Source organism: Sardina pilchardus, chromosome 12 (assembly GCF_963854185.1).
Source record: "Sardina pilchardus chromosome 12, fSarPil1.1, whole genome shotgun sequence".
NCBI classification, from domain to species: Eukaryota; Metazoa; Chordata; class Actinopteri; order Clupeiformes; family Clupeidae; genus Sardina; species Sardina pilchardus.
The window spans coordinates 9,319,030-9,342,873 of NC_085005.1; the positions used below are offsets into that span (position 1 = coordinate 9,319,030).

The 23,844-nt window shown below is 45.3% G+C and overlaps 1 protein-coding gene and 1 long non-coding RNA gene across 2 annotated transcripts in view; one reads left to right on the forward strand and one right to left on the reverse strand.

Annotated features, from left to right (window-relative positions):
• The window catches only part of LOC134097299 (E3 ubiquitin-protein ligase TRIM9), a 26,250-nt gene extending 2,639 nt beyond the window's left edge, over nucleotides 1-23,611 (forward strand). The window contains exons 2-10 of the mRNA XM_062550165.1: nucleotides 5,514-5,609; nucleotides 7,252-7,374; nucleotides 10,735-10,845; nucleotides 13,650-13,803; nucleotides 14,869-15,029; nucleotides 16,220-16,358; nucleotides 19,103-19,406; nucleotides 21,170-21,332; nucleotides 21,483-23,611. Coding sequence (XP_062406149.1) covers nucleotides 5,514-5,609; nucleotides 7,252-7,374; nucleotides 10,735-10,845; nucleotides 13,650-13,803; nucleotides 14,869-15,029; nucleotides 16,220-16,358; nucleotides 19,103-19,406; nucleotides 21,170-21,332; nucleotides 21,483-21,530 — 1,299 coding nt within the window. The 3' untranslated portion in view covers nucleotides 21,531-23,611. The remainder of the gene's footprint in view (nucleotides 1-5,513; nucleotides 5,610-7,251; nucleotides 7,375-10,734; nucleotides 10,846-13,649; nucleotides 13,804-14,868; nucleotides 15,030-16,219; nucleotides 16,359-19,102; nucleotides 19,407-21,169; nucleotides 21,333-21,482) is intronic.
• Nucleotides 18,370-22,430, reverse strand: LOC134097302 (uncharacterized). Its single transcript, XR_009940902.1, has 3 exons — nucleotides 22,112-22,430; nucleotides 21,239-21,349; nucleotides 18,370-19,443 (listed from the first exon to the last, which is right to left on the reverse strand). It is a non-coding gene; the product is annotated as an uncharacterized LOC134097302 (long non-coding RNA).
• Nucleotides 23,612-23,844: the final 233 nt, after the last annotated feature.

Genomic DNA, 23,844 nt, shown 5'->3' on the forward strand with positions numbered 1-23,844 from the left:
CATTTGGAAGTCAGTCATCTGTGAGCTCATGAGCGTGGATTTAGCACAGAAAAAGCGCACAGAGTGAAATGTAACAGGCCTTATGGTTTTGCATGCCCGAGCCTGTGATGTTTTGGGAGATTGCCGGCGCACGCCTGCCGTTTCCGCTGTCTCTCGGTCTCTCGGCTGTAGATTAGTCTGGCCGTGACAGGACGCCGCGTGGAGCGCAGGGAGACAGTGTCAGTGACGAGGCGTTTTATTGGACGCTTGTTTGTATACGCTCGCGTATAATGCGGTTCCTTCCCCGTCAGGCTCCGGGAGAGACATCACTGCAGATGGGCAAATAGCTATAAGGCAAGAGCTGTCCTCCTACTGAGTGGAGGGGAATGGTGGTGGTGGTGGTGTGTGTGTGTGTGTGTGGGGGGGACTGAAGCTCGGACAGCAGGCAGCAGAGCTGAATCAGCATCAAGCTGGACTCCCCACTGCCCTGTGTCTGATCCACTGACCCTGTCCACTCTATGAGGGGTTTAGTGGGCTTTTTATGGGGGCATGTCAATATGGATGGTTGTAGAAAACCCACTATCGGCTAACGCTGGTTTATCATTGGGACTATGGAGGGCGATGCACTCTGTCATAGAGAGTGTCAGATTATGATTGTTGGTGGAGATTGCTTGCCATGTATTCTGTCTTGTAGTACAAAATCTCTGTAGTTGTCCAATAATTTTTCAGGGATTGGGAATATCCATTCAGTAAATGGGCATTCCAGCACCGAGGAATACATTGCATTCCTGATGTTTGTGTGTTTGTTTGTTTTTGTTAGTGAGGCTTGATTTGATTACAAGCTATCTGAAAGGAGGGTGAGCCACATGGTGGCTAAACAATCTCAGCCTCTGAGGGCACTCCTGAATATATTAGCATGTATCCCAAACAGGATGCGACTCACGAGGGGAGACGGACAGTCACTTTGGCACCGTTTGCTTTGGGTAGCCATGCAGAAACACCACAAGCTTCTATTTTAAGCTCTCGCTCTGGACCCAAACTCGGCGCTGAGGGGAATAGAATGCCTGGGCTGCAGTAAGCATGTGTGTGGGAAAAAAAGAGGCTACAGCAAAGGGCTGAGTGTGGGTAGATAGCTGGGCCAAGGCTGAGCTGATGAAAAATTAAAACAATGCCCGAGTCAGCAGAGCTTTTCCTCGCCGTACCTAGATCTTTCTAGCCCTATGAGAGTCTTATTGGAACCAAATGCATTTGGAATGGGATGATGATGGTCAGTCCAAATGATGGATGGCCTCCTTTGTTTTAATAAAAAACGATGCCATCGTCTGCTTATGAGTCTGTTTACTGCGTTTTGGTTTTGTTATATATTTTTTTTGGTGTTATTATCAGCATCCGAAACCCATTCTGCTGATAGAGATCTATGAGAGAGCCCCACTTGATCAAAAAGATTGAGCATGTGGTGGCGTGTTGTGGGAGGGGATGCGTTGGGATGGTGTGGATGTAGTGGGTAAGATTTGAGAGAAAGATGAGGGAATGTGTGTGCGAGGCAGTGTGTTTCTTTGTTTGTGTGTGTGTGTGAGCATTTGTTTGCACACATCTTTGTATGTGTGTGTGCGTGTGTGAGACAATTTTGGCAATCGGAGGATTCCATCTTGCAAGGAGGCTCCAGTTCATTCCAAGTGAGTGGCTGCGACCAGCACAAGAAGAGAGAGAATGAGAGAGAGAGAGAGAGAGAGAGAGAGAGAGCGTAGCGTAGGGCTGGAGTAATCTGGTTACAGATGGCGCTGCCTCTGATGAAAGCCGGCTGCACTGTGCACTGCACTGCACTGCTGTTGCTACACTACCTCTTCTGCTTCTGCTGCAGCCTCAGTAGTGGGCTACCTCAGGCGCAGGGAGGCCAGGGCCAGAGATAGCTCTGACTCTCTCTCTCTCTCTCCGTGTGTGTGTGTGTGTGTGTGTGTGTGTGTGTGTGTGTGTGTGTGTGTGTGTGTGTGTGTGTGTGTGTGTGTGTGTGTGTGACTCCTCTACTCTGAGCAGGGTGAGCAGGAGAGAATGTAGGTTAATGTATCCGGCATGAATGCGTCTGTGTGCCTCCTCCATACGCTCCAACTGGCGAGTGAATCTCTCACTGTTCTCCCTTTTCTCTCTTTTTTTCTCTCTCTCTCTCCCACTCGCCCTCTCTCATCCTCCTCTCTCTGATTCACCCTCTCTCTCTCTCTCTCTCTCTCTCTTAGTCATCCTGTCTTTCACTCCTCCTCACTGTCTCTCTACCTCTCACTCTCTCTTAGTTGTCCTCTCTCTCTCTCTCTCTCTCTTTCTCTCTCTCTCACTGCATGCTCACTCTCTCTCTCTTTCTCAAGCGCTCTCTCACACCATACCATGATAGTCATCTGCATAAAAAACCAAGGCAACCCAGAAGCAAGGACACAAGTTCCCCTTTGCTATTTCTGTCAGTATGAGTGTGTGGCTTCTTACGCAGGACCGAAGTGTGGTCTCAACTGTTCTCGTGCGTCTGCTCGGCTCACATGTTACCATGGATACAGAGCATCGAGCTAAATTAGTAATATCAATGCTGCTAATTTCAGCAAATGAAAACGTATGACAATTCCCCAACAAATTCCGGCTTAACAAAAGAAAATAAATTACTCCGCGTTTTTTTTTTTTTTTCATTTTTTTTGTAAGTCACACACTCAAACCCTGCAGGAGTCAGCTATGATGATGATCTGAAGAATGTTTTACATCAAAGCAACAAATGCTACTCCACGGAGTCATACATGTATTAATAGCGAGATAAAGCCTTCATCAATATTTCAATGTCATGTAAAAACTTGAGCTCTGTAGTGCCTGCCAGTTATATCACAATGCATCTTAGGCTGTGATTATTTGTAGATTTCTCTTTTTTTTGTGCTGTTTTTTGCATAGTGGATATAATCTGGCCTGATTTCTCAGCAGACTGCTGCCTGGTCTCCTCTCTCAGCTCATAATATGCTTGGCGGCGGCTTACAATGCCCTGCTTGGTCCATTTAAAGGGAGGATGAGATGGGGAAGAATGCTTTGTGTTGTTGTTCGGCGCACACTGGCCTGAGTGTGCAGGCTGCAAAAACATCCGCCTCGCCCCCTGGACCATGGTGGCACACACACACACACACACACACACACACACACACACACACACACACACTGAGAGAGAGAGAGAGAGAGAGAGAGAGATTTGTGTGCATGTGTGTAAGTGTTTGAGCTATCGCTGCAGATTGGTTCTGCCCTCATCCAGATGTGGGGAGTTAATGACACAGCTGCAGAGACGCAGGGAGAAAGAGAGAGGGAGACGGAGGGAGAGGGAGAGAGAGAGAGAGAATGCAAGAGAAGGCGAGGGAGAGAGAGAGACAGACGGAGAAAAGGAAAGCTAGGGAGAGGCAGACGAAGAAGAGAAAGAGGGTGTGAGAGAGCGAGAGAGAGAGCGAGAGAGAGAGAGGGCTTGGTGACCCACCCCTCCCAGCATGTATATCCCTGAGGACTCGACACAATCAAGGTCAGCGTGCTGATCAGGTCAGATTTGTATTGTCTTACACTCCAAACAGCCATGTGCAGCTGAAATGAAAATGAATCTGCACTTAGTCCTATGGAGAAGCACTCACAAATACTCCCTCTAATAGCTCTCTCTCTCTCTCTCTTTCTCTCTTTCTCTCTCTCTCTGTCTCTCTCCTTTTCTTTTTCAGATCAGGTTATGTTTGCACACTGTCGCCAAAAACAGCACACACAGAAAATAAATCGCTCCCAGAAAAAAAAAGAAAAGAAAAAAACAGAGGTAGCGAGAGGAGACCAAAAAAGACTGGATTTGTGTTGTGGTTATGAATTGTGTTATTTTAGGAGCTGCTATGTTTTTGACCCCATTTTCCCAAACACGAGTCTACCCCAGCCTGCTTTCATGCCTTGCCTTTGAGATGTTTCCAAACAATGGCTGTGTTCATCCTCGCCGGCCAAATCACGCTAATGTTCTTTTCCATCTCTGTCACGTCTGGCGGGAGCTCGGCCATCCGTTTGTCACATGGGTTGAGAGGGGTGTGTGTGTGTGTGTGTGTGTGTGTGTGTGTGTGCGTATGCGTGTGTGTATGGGGGGGTGGATAGCAGCTCGTTGCTCTGTGTGTGTGTGTGTGTGTGTGTGTGTGTGTGTGTGTGTGTGTGTGTGTGTGTGTGTGTGTGTGTGTGTGTGTGTGTGTGTGTGTGTGTGTGTGAGAGAGAGAGAGAGAGTGTGTGTGTGTGTGTGTATGTGTGTGTATATGTGTGTGTGTGTGTGTACTGTATGTGTGCGCGTGCATGCGTGCGTGTGTGTGTGTGTGCGTATGTGTGTGTATGGGAGGGGTGAATAGCAGCTCGTTGCTCTTCAAATCTCCTTCAAAGCAGCCAGTCCTCCTGCACCTCAGTCATCCAAGCGGTGGCTGCCCTGCCATGGCGAGATAGCATATCCTATCAAAGTGTGCAAGAGCCAGCGCGCCACGAGCGGCATCCTGAGTGATCCCCACCACCACTGCTGTTGACCTTGGCCTGAGCCCCTCCACTGTCAACCCCTACGTCTGCTCCATTTTATTGGACCAAATGGCAACCAGTTGCCGATTGATCAAACAACAAGTCTCTTCGCTAATTGAAACGAGCCCTCGACTCTTTGTGCTAGTGACCCACAGGTCTCTCATCCATCCCCACTAAGAAAGGCTGGACAAAAAGAGCCTGGCCTGGACTCACCCCAAACTAATTTCATCTTGAGAAAGGGGGAGTGGCTGGAAAAGAAGGAGGTGGAGGAGGAGGAGGAGGAGGAGGAGGAGGAAGGGCATCACTCATCCCCTTGTTAACCACACAGCGGACAGCTTGCTGGGGCAGATGGCACATTAAGGCAGTGTGGAGGCCTGGCTTGATGGAAGGGGCTCAGGAGCCTGCTGGACGAAGGGGCACACGAGGGGGTCGTGGGGTGGGGATGGATGGGGGTGGGGGGGGAAGAGGGGGAGGAAGTGGAGCAGGTGGGTGTCGGAGGTGTGGAAGCTGGCCAAATTGATCACAGCCGGGGGTGCATGTTCCCCATGACTGTTCATCACTCAAGGGTATCAAACATGAGAGTAGAACCGGAGTTCCAGATAACCGCCACAACTCTAGAATGCATTTAAAACATGCCCAGACACAGAGAAAGTCTGAGACTTCAAAAGGGTTTATGGATATGTCAGTGTCTGTCTGTCTGTCTGTCTGCTGAGTTCATTTTATATCACGAGTGGGGGGTTTGGCACTGTCGACGTCTGTTGGCAAAAAGATTTGCTAACGCGGTCTGTCTGCCCGAACTATGAATCACAAAGACTACCAAGAAGAGCATCTGAATGTTAATGCAATTCACTTGCTTGAGTTCTTCAGTGAAGTATGAGCCCATATGAGCCTCCGCTGAATATTTATTTAGCGTCTGTCGCTCTTTCTCTCTGTCTGTTTCTTACACTTTTTAACCGCATCCGTTTTACCCCTTTCTCTCTCTCTCTCTCTCTCTCTCTCTCTCTGACTCCCAGGGTCAACTCTCTCAGGCTTTAAACGGAGTGTCAGACAAAGCCAAGGATGCGAAGGAGTTTCTGGTTCAGCTGAAGAACATGCTGCAGCAAATTCAGGTGAAAAAAAGATCTCAGCTCTTTCTTCCCCCTCTATTGTTTGAATACCTCTCTGGGGTCCCCAAAGACCGCAGAACAAAGAGTGTGTGGAGAGAACAACAAGGATATAATGAGGGAGGATCCAGGCTCTCCATGTAAACATTCGCTGGGGTAATATTGCTTCACGGAAGAGAAATGCTCAACATGCGTATTTGCTTTTTAGGTAATTAGGTAAGCATGCAGGAATCAAGATAAGGAAATACATTTTTACCAGACAGCTTCACACCAACAAACAAACAAATAAAAAAAGGGAAAATAGGTTACTATCCTCACTGGAGATTCTCTAACCTCCATACTGAGGATGTGGGGTAAGCAATGTCACTTTTTGTTCTTGTGAAGAAAAAAAAAGAGCCTACTCTGGATTATGGAGGTCTTTTTTTATTTTTAGGCTGGCACTACTTCTAAAGCCCTTCTTACTTACCCAGCGGGCAGGGAAAGTATCTGTTTTCAGCCACACACTCTACAGAGGATGGGCGGGAGGGAAGCGCCTCACCAACATAATCAGCGCTGAGCCGCCCCGTCCTCCCCAAGACAATTTAGGCTATTACAGCCGTACAACAATTGTCACATCTTTTGAGGGATTCTCTGCCTTTGTTAAGTCCTACTTAAAGTCCCACTTCTACGGCGCTGTGCGGCAGATTTAACCCACTTCTCTCTGGTGGATGCACGCAAGAGTCAGGGCCCGCGTGGATGACATCCAGTTGCTCGAACGCCATCTTCAATTAGAGTAACGGTTGATTCACTGACATGTGGCATAATAAAGGAGACGAGGAGGAGAAAATTAAAACGACAAACTCACAGACATTCCATATTAGCCATGAAATGCTCCAGTAGATCAGGGGAGGAAAGAAGCATCTTGATCATGGCAGTGTTGTCAGCATTCCTATTCGTATATGAAATTGAGTGTCAAAATGCATCTCATGCACTTTAGATGCAAAGCATCTGTGGCGGTTTACCTCACATCCTTGTTTGTAAGCAAGAATGTTTTGATTAGCTTAGCAAAGAAATAAAATGTTGATTTCACTCTTGCTTGCATTGGCTGAATACATAATGTCTGTGGATATTTATATCAGAGGAAAATGCAAATCAGTAAACAGCATCCACATTAGTCAAATGAAATATGAGACATTCAAATTATAATTAACGTTTTGATATTATGCACTCAAATGTTGATATTTTAATATCCTGCTCCCAGTTCAGTAGACAGTGCAGTTCACCTGCCTGTATGCCCTGATTGGATCCTTACTCCTCAAGTGCCACTTTTACAAACTAAAAGTGGTTGCGTGCGCATCCTCCCTTTCTTTAGGCCAGGTGCAGGACAAACCTAAAACTAGTATGTCACACACCAGAGTCTATAGCTCCTAAATTTTTTAATTAAGACCAACAGCGTTTTGACCTGTCTGGTGGCTCCTCTTAAGGCAATTTTAGTTTTTTTGCTTGAAGAAGACCCAGACGGGTCAAAACCGTTGTTGGTTTTAATTTAAAAAATGTTGGAGCTGGACTCTGGTGTGCGGAACACATTCCCTCCACAGTACCACCCAACTCTCTCAGGTGCTCATATATGTGTGTGTGTGTGTGTGTGTGTGTGCGTATGTCACCACAGGAGAGTGGCGTGGAGTTTGAGGCCTGTCTGGTGGCACAATGTGACTCCCTGATCGAGGCCCTGACGCGGCAGAAAGCCAAGCTCCTCACCAAGGTCACCAAGGAGCGCGAGTACAAGCTGAAGGTAGGTCAGACAGCACTCCGTATGGAGCGAGCGACACTCCTGACAGATTGACCCCCCCCCCCCCCCCCCCCCCCCCCCCCCCCCTCTCCGGAGTCACTGCCCGTCAAAGATGACCCAAGACAAGACCCCATCTGGCAAAAAGAAAAAAAGGGAGTGTCCCTCCGCTGACCGTGGGCAGTGGACGTGGACGAGTGCTGTTATGCACGGTCCGTTGCGGACGTCACGTCCTGCCGAGAGGAGCTCGCACACACACACACACACAGACACACACACACACACACACACACACACACACACACACACAGCAGTCCCCTTTGCCACACAAATCCAGATCAGCGGAATAGCGCAGAAGACTAAGATAAAGTAAGGAGTAGGTCACACACTCGCGACCCCATCCTCCGCTGAGCTGCCACATGGACCCATCTCACGAGGCCCAGGGCTACACTCTACAGACCCTTCCATGTTTTAAGACCCTTTCAGAGGCTTTTAGTTGTGGTTTTAGAGTCGTAGAGTTGTACTTGTTTTGTTTACACTCCCTTGTTAGAAACGGAGTGCTAATTCAGTCTAATTTGAGCACATTTTTCACTCCACATAGCTCATTCCACAATTTAAATTTTCATGCCCTCTACTCTTTATTTACCGTCAAGTGAGCTTCTGCCACTGGGGTCGACCAGAGTGGGCCAATTTAATTGCGTATTTTGTTTTGTTTTTGTTTTTGTTTTTTTTTGCACGGCTTTTCATTAGCATCATTTTTTTTAAAAACCATTGGTCCAAACATTGGCCTTTATACCCTTCTGAACCCTCTTTAAACCCTTAGCCATCGTCAGCTGCTGATGAGGGTTTTTTTGCCGTTCAGTGGCAGAGAATGAGCTGGATGTGGATGGTGCTGAGGAGGGGCATCAGAGAGGGGCATCGGGCATCCATCCGGTGCCCAGTCCGAGTGCTGGAGGCCCAGCCGGGCAACGGCATGGTGCAGCTGGCAGGATTTACCGCAAAGCCCCAGGCCCCAGTGGGTCACATGGCGTGGTGCCATCCTGCAACGTGCGGGCCAGGGGATTGGGGCTCCTGAGACAGCTGCTGTGATTAGTACAGGAAAAAAGGAAAAGTGATAGATGGGTAGATAATCAGAGAGATAGAGAGAGAGAGAGAGAGAGAGGGAGAGAGAGAGCAGTGGAATCCTTTGTGATAAAATAAAACCACAGTGAGGTTATGGCCTTTCCATGGGATTACGTAGAGAATGGGAGTTTCAATTGGGCCATATGTTTTGAGGGGGGAAAAAATCCTCTGAAACAATGAATTTGATTACATCTCATTCCGCTTGGAATGTTGTGACGACGACATCAAAACACTGTCTGCTGGAATCCATCAATCCATTGCTTTCCATTGTTTTGCATTTTGCAGTGTCACTAGCTAAAATGGGCCAAGAGCCAGTGTTTACTCAGACAGAGAGAAAGAAATGAAAAAGAAAGATAGAAAGAGAGAGAGGGAGAGAGAGAGAGAAAACTCCCAGAAGGACAGCATTTGCTGCGCCCTCTGTTTAATGACTTGAAGTGTTGTGTTTGTGTCAGGCTGACAGCGAATGTCATTTTCTACTCTAATTCATTCCTTCCGAGCCAGCAGGCCGTCAACGGGGTTTTACGTGTTATATATTTATTTATTTGATATATTTATTAATATATATATTTTTTCTTTTTAAGCAGTGGCCTCTTTCACCACAGTAGTCATTCTGTTCCTCACATGGCACACCACTCACTATCTATGGCCAGTGTTCATCTGCAGACATAATCCATAGGCTACGGAGATCAGGGCTGGTCATCTCGGTAGGATTACATTAAGTCACTTCTAAAGCACTTTTAATTATTTTCACATTTTATTTTAAATCATTAATCACAAGTGCAGCCAGTATCAAATCACTATGATTTCTATTATTTATGAGACATCCACATAATTATGAATTCTAGCCTCCAGTCTCCCGTTCCGTTCAAGAGAGGATTTGGTAATTAAAGTGTTTGACAGGTGACTAATTACTGATTATATAATTGTGTGACTGCAGTGCAAACTGCCTGAATGTGTTAGCAAATTAATCACATTATCGTCACGATTAGTCATGAAAGATTATTCAATTTGATAAGTGTATCGTCAGTGTCATTTTGAGACATTTTCCTTGCTTGTGTTTTTATGTAAATACACATGTAGCTGTTTTATCTGGTTGTATGGAATCTGTGGCAGAGCTGTTTTAAAAGTGGACGGGAGACAAAGACATGGATTAGACCGAGCTGATTTTTATTTTTTTCATATTTTACACGTCAGTAAACCTGCGCTACACAGAGCGGTGTCTGAGATACGACAGCGTGAACAATGGTAACAGACAGATGCATTTTAATTAGCTGTGAATGAATGGCTTTGACAGCCTCCCAAAGCCTATCTCCCTCTGCTCCCTGCTGACCTCCGCATGACATCCACCAGGGACAGTGTGTGTGTGTGTGTGTGTGTGTTTGGGCATGCACTGGTGTGAATATATGTGTGTGTGTGTGTGTGTGTGTGTGTGTGTGTGTGTGTGTGGGCATGCACTGCTGTGAATATACTATGTGTGTGTGTGTGTGTGTGCGTTTGGCTTCGCGCTTGTGTGAATATATGTGTGTGCAAGTGTGAATATGTGCGACTGTATTTAAGAGAATGACCTTTAAATCTGTGTAAATGTGGTACTGCGTGTGTCCCTCTTTTAGAACCTGTGTTGTCACTCAGCACACACAAATGCATTTTCAGAAATGCTTTTCTCCACAGGTATTTATTATTAGTGTTGACAATTTAGTGCAATTTAGGTCGACTGTGATGCATGCAAGGGTCAGACATACCCTGGCGCTAATTGGACAGTCTGAAAGCCTTTTATAAGGCGGTGGAAGGGGGGAGGGGGGGGGGGGGGGGGGGAGAAGGGTCCAGGATGTCCTGAGTGCTGGAATTACGGAGGACCAACTGAAACTGAACGTGTCCACAATGATGGCTTACTGCCAAATTATCCTACTCGCCAGCTGGTGAATTGTTCTGGCTATTGTTATGATGTGTGTGCGGTTTTCATGCATTTTTAGAAAGACTGTATTATATTTCTCATTCTTTGTTTTTTATAAAACAGATTGACCAAACTAGAATTGCTATGCTGGAATATTGGTGTCAGGTTAAGGTTATGTATTTAGCATTGCACAATTAATATGAAAAGGTTAGTGTTTTTATCTTTGTGTGTATGTGCATATGTTGGGGGTATGTGTGGATTTAAAATGTTCTTGTATGTAGTCCTTGTGTGTCCTCTGTGTCTCTCTGCCTGCGTTCACTATTGTAACTGGTTGTGTGCTGTTGTGTGTGCAGGTGGTGCGTGATCAGATCACCCACTGCACTATGAAGCTGCGCCAGACCACGGGCATGATGGAGTTCTGCTTGGAGGTCATCAAAGAGAACGATCCCAACGGCTTCCTCCTGGTAGGTACCACCAATGTGTTGCAGGGCCACCAGAATAATAAAAAAACAACAACAACAACAACAACAACAATGTTGTTTTCATAGTTTTATATTAAGATATACTGGGGCAATTGCTCTGTCGCTAGTTTGGAGTTTAACACGGTTTTAAACTCGGTGGTGACGCAAGAAGTCACGTGACGACTTAAGCTCCATTGCTGTGTCATATGCACCTGTGGTTTAACCTGCTGCTGCGTTTTACCTTGATCTCAATTGCTGTGTCTTCAATGAAATTCAAATCACCCACTAGAGGGCGCATTTAATGCGTGTTAGTCTAATCTCGGAAAGGACATGGTTTTGCGGTAGACTAAACCATAGTTTGCAGGATAGCAAGATAGGTGACAGCTTACGCTTCATAAACCGACACATACACACACTGTTGGCTAGTTTGGACTTATTACACAGTAGGCTACAATAAAGGCTACAAGATAGCAGTTGCTTAAGTTGGCAAATGCCTAACTACAAATGTACAAAGAACGAGTAGGCCTATTCGTAAAATAGCCTAACGCACGGTAGATCGTACCATCAACCCTCGATTATGGTCTTTATTTAGGCTACTTAGGCTGCGCAAAGCATTTATTTGAGGCAGACTTCTAGGCAAGAACTTTTGTTACGTGCGTTTTATTGTGAGACCAGAGAGACATGCGTTTTGTTAGCGGCACCGGCAGGCTATTACAAGCAGTAGTTTTCAGTTTAGTTTGGGGTTTAATTTACTTTTGGACTGTTTGGTGATGTTGCTAAATGTAGACTGATGGGCACTGAAATATTATTATATTTGAAGGTTCACTATTACGTTTCATGTCGTTGAAAGGGATTTCCACCCGCTGTTTGCGGGAGGCGCTTTCATTCATTCAATGACTGAATAGAATATGTAAGGGATAATCAACGACGCGCCGTGCGTTTATAGGAAAATAATGCACGTTCGAAGTGGTAATAAGGACCCGACGCCGCAGGGCGCACAGGGCGCGTCGTTGATTGTCCCTTACATAGAATAGAATAGAATAGAATAGAATAGAATAGAATAGAATAGAATAGGTACTTGTTTCATCCCGTGAGAGAACCAACCAACCAGCGGCGCTCGGGGAGCAGTATGATTTGAAAACGTCTGCCCCTATCCGACACACTAACATGCATTTCACAGGCATTAAAGACAGTTGTGACATTATGTAGCCTACACCGCACAGATGCATTTTGCCTGGCCATGGTGTACATAGACATATATACCTATATATATCTATGATGGTGTAGGCCTGTTTAGGCTGACAAAATACGTAGCCTAGTCCCACATGGATTCGTAAAGGCTGGAATGCGCACGGAGCCATGGAATGTGGGTTTAGTGCCCAGCATAATTTGTCCATAGTTGGGCTGAAGTGTGGCGATTAAAAGGCTTATTTTTGCTCCTCCGTGTAATGTTCTATTTAATTCGTGACAATTGATTGATTGACTGATTTAATGTTATAAATAGCATAGCCTACTGGATAAGATTTCAGATTCAGATTTCCACAAAAGTAGCCTAGACTATTTCATGATATATTTCAACATTATTTGCGTTTTATTAAAATGTACTTTACATTTCCAAAGTGTTTTGGCACTTAGAGCGCATTTAGCCACAAGAGTCATAAAAAGTATCCCGTCAAAATCCTGAAATGCGTTAAGACTGTTGAATTACGACTGCATCTGCTGGGGTAAAACTCACTTCCGGCTTCCAGGCAGTTTAACCCCAGTAACTAGGAATCAGCTCATCCTGTCTCATTTCTGACACAGCAATCACGTTAAACTTCGTGCGCAGCTGCGTGTTAAACTCCAAAACCTCCGTTTTAAGGAGCACGGTTTTAAATCGTAGCACAGCTAGCACAATGCTAACTGACAGAGCAATTGGCCCAAGATATGTATTTATTTATTTATTATTGTATAATAGATATTACATGATACATTATATATATATATTACATGTATTTATTTGTAACATTTTCTTTGTTGGCAGTTGACTATCTAGTCAATAGAATGTGAACAGTTTTAAAATCAACACTGTGTAATGGTGGTTCACAATGATTCACTCAATGCATTCAATTTCACCGGGTTTAATCGGACCGTGTGGATTTGGCATCAGGGTCTTTTGTCTTTAAAGCCCTCCTTTCAGGCTCACTCACCTCTGCCTTGACTGTTCGATTCGATTCACCCCCAGTTTCAGAGTTTCAGAGCAGAAGAGGAGACGGGTGGTGGGTAGACAGTGAAACGGAGATAAAAGCCCTTGCACTGGGGCGTCGGCGGAATCCCTTCTCGCTTCAAATTTTTATGAAGTATTGATTTGTGCCTTACCATAAAAGCCCCCGGCAGGCTCTGTCTGGAAACTTGTCTCAGCGAGTCAGCAGACACACCTCACCAACTAACCCATGAGGCCTTTGGCTGAGTAGCGTCTTCCCTATAGCACACCCTCTGAGAGCAATGACAGGAACATTAGAGTGATCATTAGCGTAATCTGTCGCTTTGGTGAACATTGCAGATGAAGGGGAAATCATGTTGAATTGCCCTCTGCCTTACAGTCATTTCCTGTGTATTATTAGCCGCATTGTGTATAAGCCACAGGACAGTGTTTTATGCAAGTTAAAAGAAACAAAACCATATTGATACCATATTAACTGCACCCTTGAATTAACCTCATAGCTGAAGAAATTTGGCAAAATCAATGTATAAGTCGCAGCTAATAGTTGGGAAGTTACGGTATGCCTTCTACTCATTGCTGTTGTCATGTTTGTCTCTGTGTGCAGATCTCCGATGCTCTGATCAAGCGCGTGAACTCGTCCCAGGACCAGTGGGTGAAGGGAGCGCTGGAGCCCAAAGTGGGCCCGGAGTACGACCTGACCCTCAACACCGACCCCTTACTGCAGTCCATCCTCCAGCTGGACTTCGCTCAGAGCAAAGGTGAGTCGCCCAGCCTGCAGACACACGATAACCACAGTTCCTCCATCTTATCACACACATGGAAAACTATACTATACATATCACATATAGAATGACAATGAATATACACTGTTTCTTCTGGTTATTGTGTTTACTTTTCACTTATACATTAAGATTGTATTATATATCGTATAATACTGTATAATGGGTGCTGCACTAGACTGCTGAGATATTGGTATGGTGACTGGAAAAGCATAGCAAAATATTCCCTAGAAAAACTCTCTACTGTGAAATTATGGTGAAATGCAATTGCAATATCATTTCCAAGACCAGCCTGGCTTACCGCTTTATGAGTCAATCCAGGTGAGACACAGAATAATAGGAATGCTCTCTCTCATTTGTCTTCATGTCAGTATATTAAAATAGCCATCGCGGTCCCTGAATTGAATTTGACAGTCCCGATCACGGGCCGTGTGGGAGATGATGAAATATAGATGAGTTGAATTCTACCCGTTTCCCCCTGAGGCCACAACAACCCAATAATAAAAAATGAAAAAACCTGCAGCCAGCGCCACTGTGTTGAGTAGAGGAATGCTGAGATATAACACACATCATGCACCCATGCTCTGTCCAATATCATGTTTCAGATGTACAGGAGACTCCATTAATGAAACAAATGCATGCAGGTGGCCAGAAAGAGACGGAGGGCACAGGAGGTATTTTCATAACTGCTACGATTCATCCGAAAAAAAACCTACCCCTCTTCCCCCCCCCCCAAAAACTAAAAAAAAACCACGTGTTCCCCTGCCCCCGTGTCGAGAGACCTGACAGCCCACTCTGCTGCATAGAGCTGAACTGAAGGGGTTAAAACAGAGTCTCCTCCCTCCTTTCTGCATGTGTCCAACTGCACTTGTCCCCATTCAGACATTTCTTTGAAAGCTCACTCTGCTTGACTCTGCATGTGGGATGGATGGATGGATGGATGGTGGTGGTGGTGGTGGTCGGTGATGGTGGCGTGACTCTCACCCTTGCTTGGTGTTGATCAGAGAATGTCTAATAAGACGGGCTCTGGTGTTGATCTTACAGCACAGACCCCCACTGTGCCGCCGGCCCCCCTGCTGCAGCTGGAGAAGTGCTGCACCAGAAACAACAGCGCCACCCTGGCCTGGAGGATAACTGCGGTCCCGCTGGTCACAGTCGACGGCTACGTGTTGGAGCTGGATGATGGGAACGGGGGCCAGTACAGGGTGAGTCCCTCCTGGATCTCTAACAGTGGTGACCATAGATATTAGAAAGCTAGATACGAGGGCGCAGCAGGCTACAGCGTTCGTACCATATACGGGTCTGAGTGCCCACGGGGACCCAGGTTCGAATCCAACCTGCGGTCATATCCCGATCCCACCCCATCTCTCTCTCTCCCACTTGTTTCCTGTTTACCTCTTCACTATCCTATCATAATAAAGGCAAAGAGGCCAAAAATATACTTTAAAAAAAAGAAAGAAAGCTAGATACGGCTTTGGGCTCCAGAACGTATGTAAATAGCACCGCCATCTTGGTGGGGACAATGATCACAGGAGGCCAATGGAGAAACCTGATAGCCAGCAAGTGTTGCCCATAGACAGTAAGGTCTTTGCCACCTAATAGAACTTGATGGACAATGCGGTATCTGGCTTTCTAATATCTATGGCGAGTGGTGACAGCCGAGGACTTCTCTTTGACATAGATGTTGACGAGGCTATTATTACAAGACAAGATGACAAGATGAACAGAGAGAGCAGAGAGAACAATTACTTACATGTCAAAGAAAATGTTACTTCAGTGCTTAACATTTTATGTAAGAGCTGTCTCTTTGATGCAATATTTTAAAATATTTGATTCATCTGTGACTGATCTGATCTCTCATGCAATTGTTGTTTTGGAGAATATCTGCTTAATTTTACCTCATGAAAATACAAATGATGGAAAACAAATATGAAAGTGAAAATCAACAGAGAGCTTTTGAATTCTCTCTTAGAGCACACCAGAGTGAAAATAAAGCCGTGGCAACAGAGGTTACTCTCGTTCAAATGCAAGAATTCCAGAGGAATGAAGCCTTCAGATGTTTTCCTCCATCAGCCTCTCTATAATTCATGATGTATAATTTCCTGTGTGATTTTGCCTCCTTGCTCATATTTCATCTGTTTCCTGCCTCTAGCCCCCTTTTGTGTTTAACTTACAACAACATCTCTACTACACGCTGACGCCAAAGTAGGCCACTACTAATGGCAGTGCTCAGAAGAAACATTGCTGTTGCCTCTGAAAATACAGCTCACCAAGGATCATCTCTCTCTCTCTCTTGCTCTCTCTCCCTCCCCCTCTATATATCTTTCTTTCTTTCTGTCACCTTCTCTATGTGTCTCTTTCATTCTCTCTCTCTCTCTCTCTCTCTCTCTCTCAGGAAGTGTATGTGGGAAAGGAGACTGTGTGCACCGTGGATGGTCTTCACTTCAACAGCTCCTATAACGCCAGAGTCAAGGCCTACAACTCCGTGGGGGCCGGACCCTATAGCCAAACTGTCATTCTGAAGACTTCTGACGGTGAGCCTCTCTCCCTGTGCATCTCTCTCTCTCTCTCTCTCTCTCTCATTCTCTCTTTCGCTCTCCTCTCTCTGCGTGTGGCTCTGGCGAGCTCACATCAAAGGGACGCGAGTGGCCTCCAACTGGGCGCACTTGTCTTAATTAGTGCCCGGGGATACTCCCCTGTCTGTGCCGCTCCTGTGGGAGGCCGTATCCTGGCTGCCTGCTCACCGGTGGAGCTGCGCCACCAAGGCGGCTAACTGTGTGTGTGTGTGTGTGTGTGTGTGTGTGTGTGTGTGTGTGTGTGTGTGTGTGTGTGTGTGTGTGTGTGTGTGTGTGTGTGTGTGTGTGTGTGTGTGTGTGTGTGTGTGTGTGTGTGTGTGTGTGTGTGTGTGTGTGTGTGTGTGTGTGTGTGTGTGTGTGTGTGTGTGTCCTTCATTACCGGGTCTGAGGCGCATTTGAAGGAAACGTGTTTGTGTTAGAAATGTCACTGTCAAGAACATTGCCCATGTCGGCATATTCTCTGCGTCCTTATGGGGATGTCACCGCTCCCAGGAAATTGATTTTCATTTGAGTGTGTCTATGTGCATGTGTGTGTTAGTGTGTGTGTGTGTGTGTGTAGATTAATAGGTCAGTTAGCTTTGTCCTCAGTTGTGTTGCCATATTACAAGTCAGACCTCTTTCAGTGGCCACAGTATGGGTGCCTCTCATTTGGTCTTTTATACATCCTCCCTTCCTTCCTCTGTCCTCGTCCTCACTGATCTAGATAAAGAATGAATGGGATAGTCTATCCAGTGTTAGTTAAAGATCAGTGAGAACGAGCCTCGAGGACCGAGCATCGAGGAGAGAGTTTGAGAGCCACCCTATGTGTAGTTTGAGTCTTAGAAGACGACACCTACATTAGCCATATTAGCCCCATGTGTGCGTATGGAGCTGCAGTATGTGTAGATTGAGTCTTAGACGACACCTACGTTAGCCATATTAGCCCCATGCGTGCGTATGGAGCTGCAGTATGTATAGATTGAGTCTTATATTAGATGACACCTACGTTAGCCATATTAGCTCCATTAGCGTATGGAGCTGCACGCATGAGAGGCCGTTGAAGTAAATAAATGAACAGGGCGCCGTTGATGGAGTCGTTTGAGGATGGATGCTGGCTGACATGGAGCTGGCTGGGGCTGCCACCTCTCCGCTCGTCACAGGCCGCCCAGCCAGGGCCTAATGAGACCAGTCTCCTGGTTGAGCAACAGAGCACGGAGACGTAGGGGCCCGACCGACACTATTGATTCATTGTGATAGATTGGGAGTGACGAGGAGATTTCGAAACGTCCTAGCCGGGAGGATCAGAATCACAATCAGCCAGGTTGGGGGATGGGAGTGATGAGATAGGATGTGAGACAGGTCGCTAGCAGGACTCAGGTGACACATGGGTAACAATGCCCACACACTTAGGGGACCAGATGTCCGAGACCAAAACCGGGGACATAATCTCAAAAATGTGGAAAAAAATTAAAAATAGGTAGTTTTTCTGTATTTTCCCAGGGACAGGCAACCAAAAACGGGGACTGTCCCCTGAAACCGAGGACGTCTGGTCACCCTACCACACACGGTCCTAGTCAGGGGTGTAGTGGTTAATAAGAGGTAGGTAAACTGTGAATTCTGTGGTCACAGTAAGGTGAACTGTGCCATGTGTGGATAAACTCTAATAAGAGGTGGATAAACTCTATTTCTAAAATGTCAGAGGTGGGTAAACTGCGTTTACTGTACTTGCGGTTAGCCTCCCTCCACTACATCCCTGGTCCTAGTGGGCAACTTCTGCCAGGAGCTCGGCAAAGCTCCGAAATGGATGTTGCCGTGGCGATGCCAGTCCTCTGCAGCAGTGTGGCAGAGCCGTCTGTTTATCTCCAGATACTGCATGGCGTCTCTCTCATCTTGCTCGAAGTATCTCTGGAGGATCTGTGTTAATTAAAGCGCTGCAGAAGGCAGACTTTCTTTTTTTTCCCGAACGCGGCACGACTGCCTTGTGGGCAGAAAAATGCACTGCCGAATCTGAATGAGAATTAATCCAGCCGCTTGACTTTTAAATGAGCACATCAACTTTAATATTTCATCACGAGCGACTTGCATATTTAATGTGTCACCTCACGCTCGGCAGTGGCAGCAGCTATAGCAAACCGCAGCGTGTGGCATTCGCTGATCAGGCAGGACTGGCGAGGTGCGCACTACGCCATCAGCTTCGTTTCCTTCTATTTTCGCCTGCTCACCAAGTTCACACGTGAGGTCAGGCTGAGAGGATGCGGCAGCAAGGTGCTAAGAGAGTGCCCTTGCATTTTTAACGTATCTTTGGTCTCACTGTGGCCTGGGAGAAACCAGATGAGCCCAGTTTGGCAAATCTGACTTTGCTCTGCAGGTCTATCGAAGAGGCCATTCACTCCCATTTTGAATGGTCCTAACACCTAGGTACCAATCGCAACTGTTAAGGCAGACTTAACATGATGACATTGAAGCTGTTTTTGAAAAATGTTTTATTTGTAGAGATGTTTTTTTTCCCGTCGCTCTGCATATGTCCTCTCCTTCATTGCTCTGATTGGTTTAGGGTTTATCCAATTGCGTCCAGAGGCATTTTGATTGGCGTCCGTTGGTGATGCCCCTTGGAAATGGGAGGTGAATGAACCTTGTCCAGACCCAGTCTGGATTTCAGTTGATATAACGTCTGGTGCTAACCAGGCTAGTCTCACTGCTGTCTGTTTTCCGTCTGCCTGCAGTGGCGTGGTTCACATTTGATCCAACGTCGGCGCACCGGGACATCGTGCTGACCAACGACAACCAGACGGTGAGCTGCAACAGCTACGACGACCGCGTGGTGCTCGGAACGGCCGCCTTCTCCAAGGGCGTGCACTACTGGGAGCTCTGCATCGACCGCTACGACAACCACCCGGATCCGGCGTTCGGCGTGGCCCGGATCAACACCGTGAAGGACATGATGCTCGGCAAGGACGACAAGGCCTGGGCCATGTATGTGGACAACAACCGCTCCTGGTTCATGCACAACAACTCACACACCAACAGGTGAGCAACGACCCTGAGGTTGTGTTGCTATTTGCCCCTGTTTAGGGGTAAAAGTAAGACACTTCAGAGAGAGACTCTTCACATACCATCTCACCAACATTCCCCTCATACCATCGAACCAACTAACTCTAACCAATCACAATTATAAGAGCATACTCACAACCACTGGACAACAACTGCTCCTGGTTCCTGCACAACAACGATCACACACCAAGAGGTGTGGAATAAGCACATCCTGAGGACGTGTATGTGCCCCCTGTTTAGGGGTGAGAGTAACAGGGGATCTACACCAGGCGGCTCAACTGAAGCAATCCGTTCGCATTGCGTCTGCTGCAACAATTAGTTTCCGCTTTAATCAATGGAAGTACCTACACCAGACGTGATAGTGCCGCGTACATTTGCAAAAAAATAGAATAAAAATAGACCAGTCCTCTAAAATGGATTGTACGCATCGTAAACGGAATGCTTCAGTTACGCGCCTGGCGTAGTTTCCCTGTAAGACACTTGAGAGATTAAGTCCCTTCACATACCATCTCACCAACATTCCCCACATACCAACTCACCAAGTCACTCTAACCAATCACACAGTTAGAGCGCACTCATTGCATTTTTCCCCCCATCTTGATATCCTGTGGGGTGGGGTCACAGTCACAGCTGGGGTGACCTTGACATTTGTTGGTCCAAATTAAAGAAATTTCAGAGGAGGCTTTTGATCCAAAGCACCTCAAGCTTATCCTAATTAGTCTTTCCCCCTGCTGTCAGTTGGAATACAGATCCACTGAATCATTCATTGCTCACTTTGCATCTTATGTTACCCAGGTAATCATCAAACGGAAATATTCTTGAGTTTTTAGGTTTGTTTAGCTTTGCTCTAACATGAGGTGGCATCTATTCCATGCTAGTTTTCATGCGAGTTGTTTTTTCCCCCTTTCCCTTGACATAACCACTTCAGATGTGACTTCAGGGGCAATAGAGGATCTCAAAAACTCTTGCAAAATTCAGGGTATCATGAATACAAACTGAATAAGATTACATAACATGAGAATTGAGCCCATCTGTGACTGTTAAATCATTTCGCAGTGTGGTTTTTGATGCGGCATGAAATATCTTCCCTTTATTAATCTGAACTTATCCGCTTTATTAGGCAAGACTGATGAGAAGTTTTAAATTGTGTTAAAAGCAACACTAAAGCACTTTTCCTCTGTCGCATTACATGCTATTTGTTTATCCAGCACATAACGATGTCCACAGACAAGGTAGAGTGTTGCATATGAAAGTATGATGTATTGCGACATCGGAGCAAGTCAAATTTGTAGTTTCTTATGTCTCATTTAATCGAACTACAGGTACGCTACCCGATCTGGTAAAGTTACATAGTGCAGTTATAGCTGATAGAGGGCCGCGAAGTGAATGCAGAAGTGCCTTTCACCCTGTTACTAGTTGATGGACCGCTGAAATGATTTTGGAAACATTCTTTTAAGGTACCAAAAAACTTTAGTGTTGCTTTAATTTTCACTGCATGAGTTGGGAACAGGGGTGCTGCTATGGGGTGGGAAGTAAGGATGATTCTAAGGGCCCAGCAGGTCTTTGGTATTATTTGCCCTCAATGAACACTATTGAGCGGCCCAGCACTGACAGGGGAGAGGGGACCCCCGGAGAGCTATATAATTGGGGTCACAAATTTTTTAGCAGTGCCCATAGTTGGGAATAACCAACTTCAAAGAACAGACATCAGCGGCTGTGTTTGTGTGTGTTTTCCTTAGGGCTGAGGGAGGCATTACCAAGGGCTCCAAGGTAGGCATACTTCTGGACCTGAACAAGCACTCCCTCACCTTTTACATTAACAAAGAGCAGCACGGGCCTGTGGCCTTTGAGAACCTGGAGGGTGTCTTCATGCCTGCTGTCAGCCTCAACCGGAATGTCCAGGTGAGTTCAGGTGGCTTCTAGAAAGCGCCAGAAAGTTTCAGACAAAAAGAAAGTCTCTTTGTAGTTAGGCTAATTACTCAATCTCATGATATAGCAATAAATTAACTTTGATATCTACAGAGATCTAAGATTTCTTGTTGTTGTTTCCAGGTGACCCTTATTACAGGCTTGGAGGTGCCAAAGAATATCAAACAGTGAACCTCCAACGTGTTCAGATCAATTTTAACCTAAAACACTGTAACTACAAACGTCAACATCTAATGCTGTTGGATGTCTGCCTGCCGTCAACTATCCATGTTCCCTTTAGCGATACTACAGAAATACTTTCATGAAAATCTCCTGATGTAATTTTAATTTCCCCCTATTTCCCCTCATTTTTTATTAATCCAGCTGCATCTTGGAACGGTACGTACAATCCAGGGCTGAGTTTACAACTGCATCTTGCCACAGGGTGCCATAAAATAGGTGAACCGCTAATACTGGATCCCATTTGAGCACAGACTCTTAGAAAGTGAGTCATGAAGTGCCCCAAGCGCCATTTACTCGACTACTCTAAAACTCAGGTTTGCTTTTATTATTACACTGATACATGTAAGTATACAATATGTCTCCCTTTTTACTGATGATAGGGGAAATGTTGGAGTTGTGTTTTCTTTTAGAAGGTTTGTGAGTCAGCTTCAGGCTGGTCACTCATTTGCACAAGGTCATTGCCCTATAAATCTACTGTGCCAGTCAGTCAGGATATTTTGTCGTTCAAATGGAAACAAACAAAGACTTACCGAACTATAATCTTCATTTCTTTCCCCAAAGGCGGTCATATTTGTCAGGACAGATGTGAAGCTGCTTAATATAGGGTGTACAGAATTAGTTTTTTATTTCCCAGAATATTTAAAACTCACAAGGGATCTTGCTGCTGCTCAGTGGATGTTTCCTTGCTACTGGTATTAGCCATTCTGCCAGCCGTCCAGCAATCTGTTTGCCAGCATTTAGACTAAAACGTCCCGTTCACTGTGACTGAGTGTGTAGTTCAACTAATAGAGGTGTAACATTCCAGCTGGGGTTTGGTTGAGGTGATTTCAGACAATGGATCTGCCTTAACCCTTGTTGTATTTAACCCTTAACTGAATGTTCCTTTGTCACGTGCATTTGATTTGATATATTTATTTATTTATTTATTTATTTTCTGTGTGAATTGCTGTGTGGGTATGCTGCTCCATGTTATTACGAGAGAGAGCCATAGAGTCAGCATTGTAAAGCTGAGCAACTTGTGTCTGCATGCCATTTTGCTGTAAATATCGACATTAGCGATCAAGACTGGTGCCACGCATGATGTTCTAAGGACTCAAAGTAAAAAGAGGACTAATACTTTTGTAAATAGTGTAGTGATGTTACAGACAAGGACCTCACCAAAACAACCAAGTGTGGCAGTTCGCCCCCTGGAGTTTAAAATAAGAACAACAACCTTCCCTTGGTACACCCAGAAGGTGAGGGCCAATTGATAATAATGATGATGGATTCACTATTTAATAACTACCTGTGCAATACAAAGTCAGTATGTCATGGATTTGCAATTCACATGGAGTACACAAATGTAGGTCAAATACATGTAAGGCAGAATGATGGGGTTGGTCATTCTTCTGTGGATTAATTTATTGATACCACTAGCATTTTAACGTACAGGTTGTAGTTGCCTGTATTCTAATTAAGACAGATGCAGGTATAATTTTAAGGCAATTATTAATTTTATTTACCATTCTGAGATACATTACTATATTTTTTTGTAAATAATTTGTTTTGGGAGTTTACTTCACTCCCATCAAGAGGAATTATTATCAGATTAACAAAATTACTGTTAAACCATTATTGTTCTTTGATATTTATTATTATATTATTCAGTCAAGAGAGTATGCTGGAGAGAAAAGAAAATATTATATCTATTGTTTGTGTTGTCAGTAATCCAAAGTGAAGTGGGATTTGTGAGGATTAAGCATGCCAAAGTTGCTCTTGTGCTTACAAGCCATGGAGTCATTTTGCAGTGGAGAGGGCAAGGCTATAGTGTTCTTTTTTTAAGTGACCGTCTCCGCTGTCTCCTCGCAAGCTGGCTAGTATGGTGGTGCTAAATACAAGCTTTCCCTAAAATGCCACCTGTCCATATTTTCAATGACTGACAGCTGTATTTTTTTTGTGCTGAGCGGTTGTACATTTTTCTATTTGTTATAATCTTCAAATGATTGGGTAATGGAAGTGTGTGTGTGTGTGTGTGTGTGTGTGTGTGTGTGTGTGTGTGTGTGTGTGTGTGTGTGTGAGAGAGAGAGAGAGAGAGAGAGAGAGAAATGTTCTTTGGAAAAAAAACATGTAATCATAAGGCTATGTAGAGTAGAATCGTACTTGCTAATGGAATACATGTGTAAACTAAAAACGTGAACGTGCCCTTACCTTATGTTAATAGACTCTGTTGATTTGAACATGTTACTGTGGCCAAATTGAGAACTCATTGTCTGCAGAGGAGTGT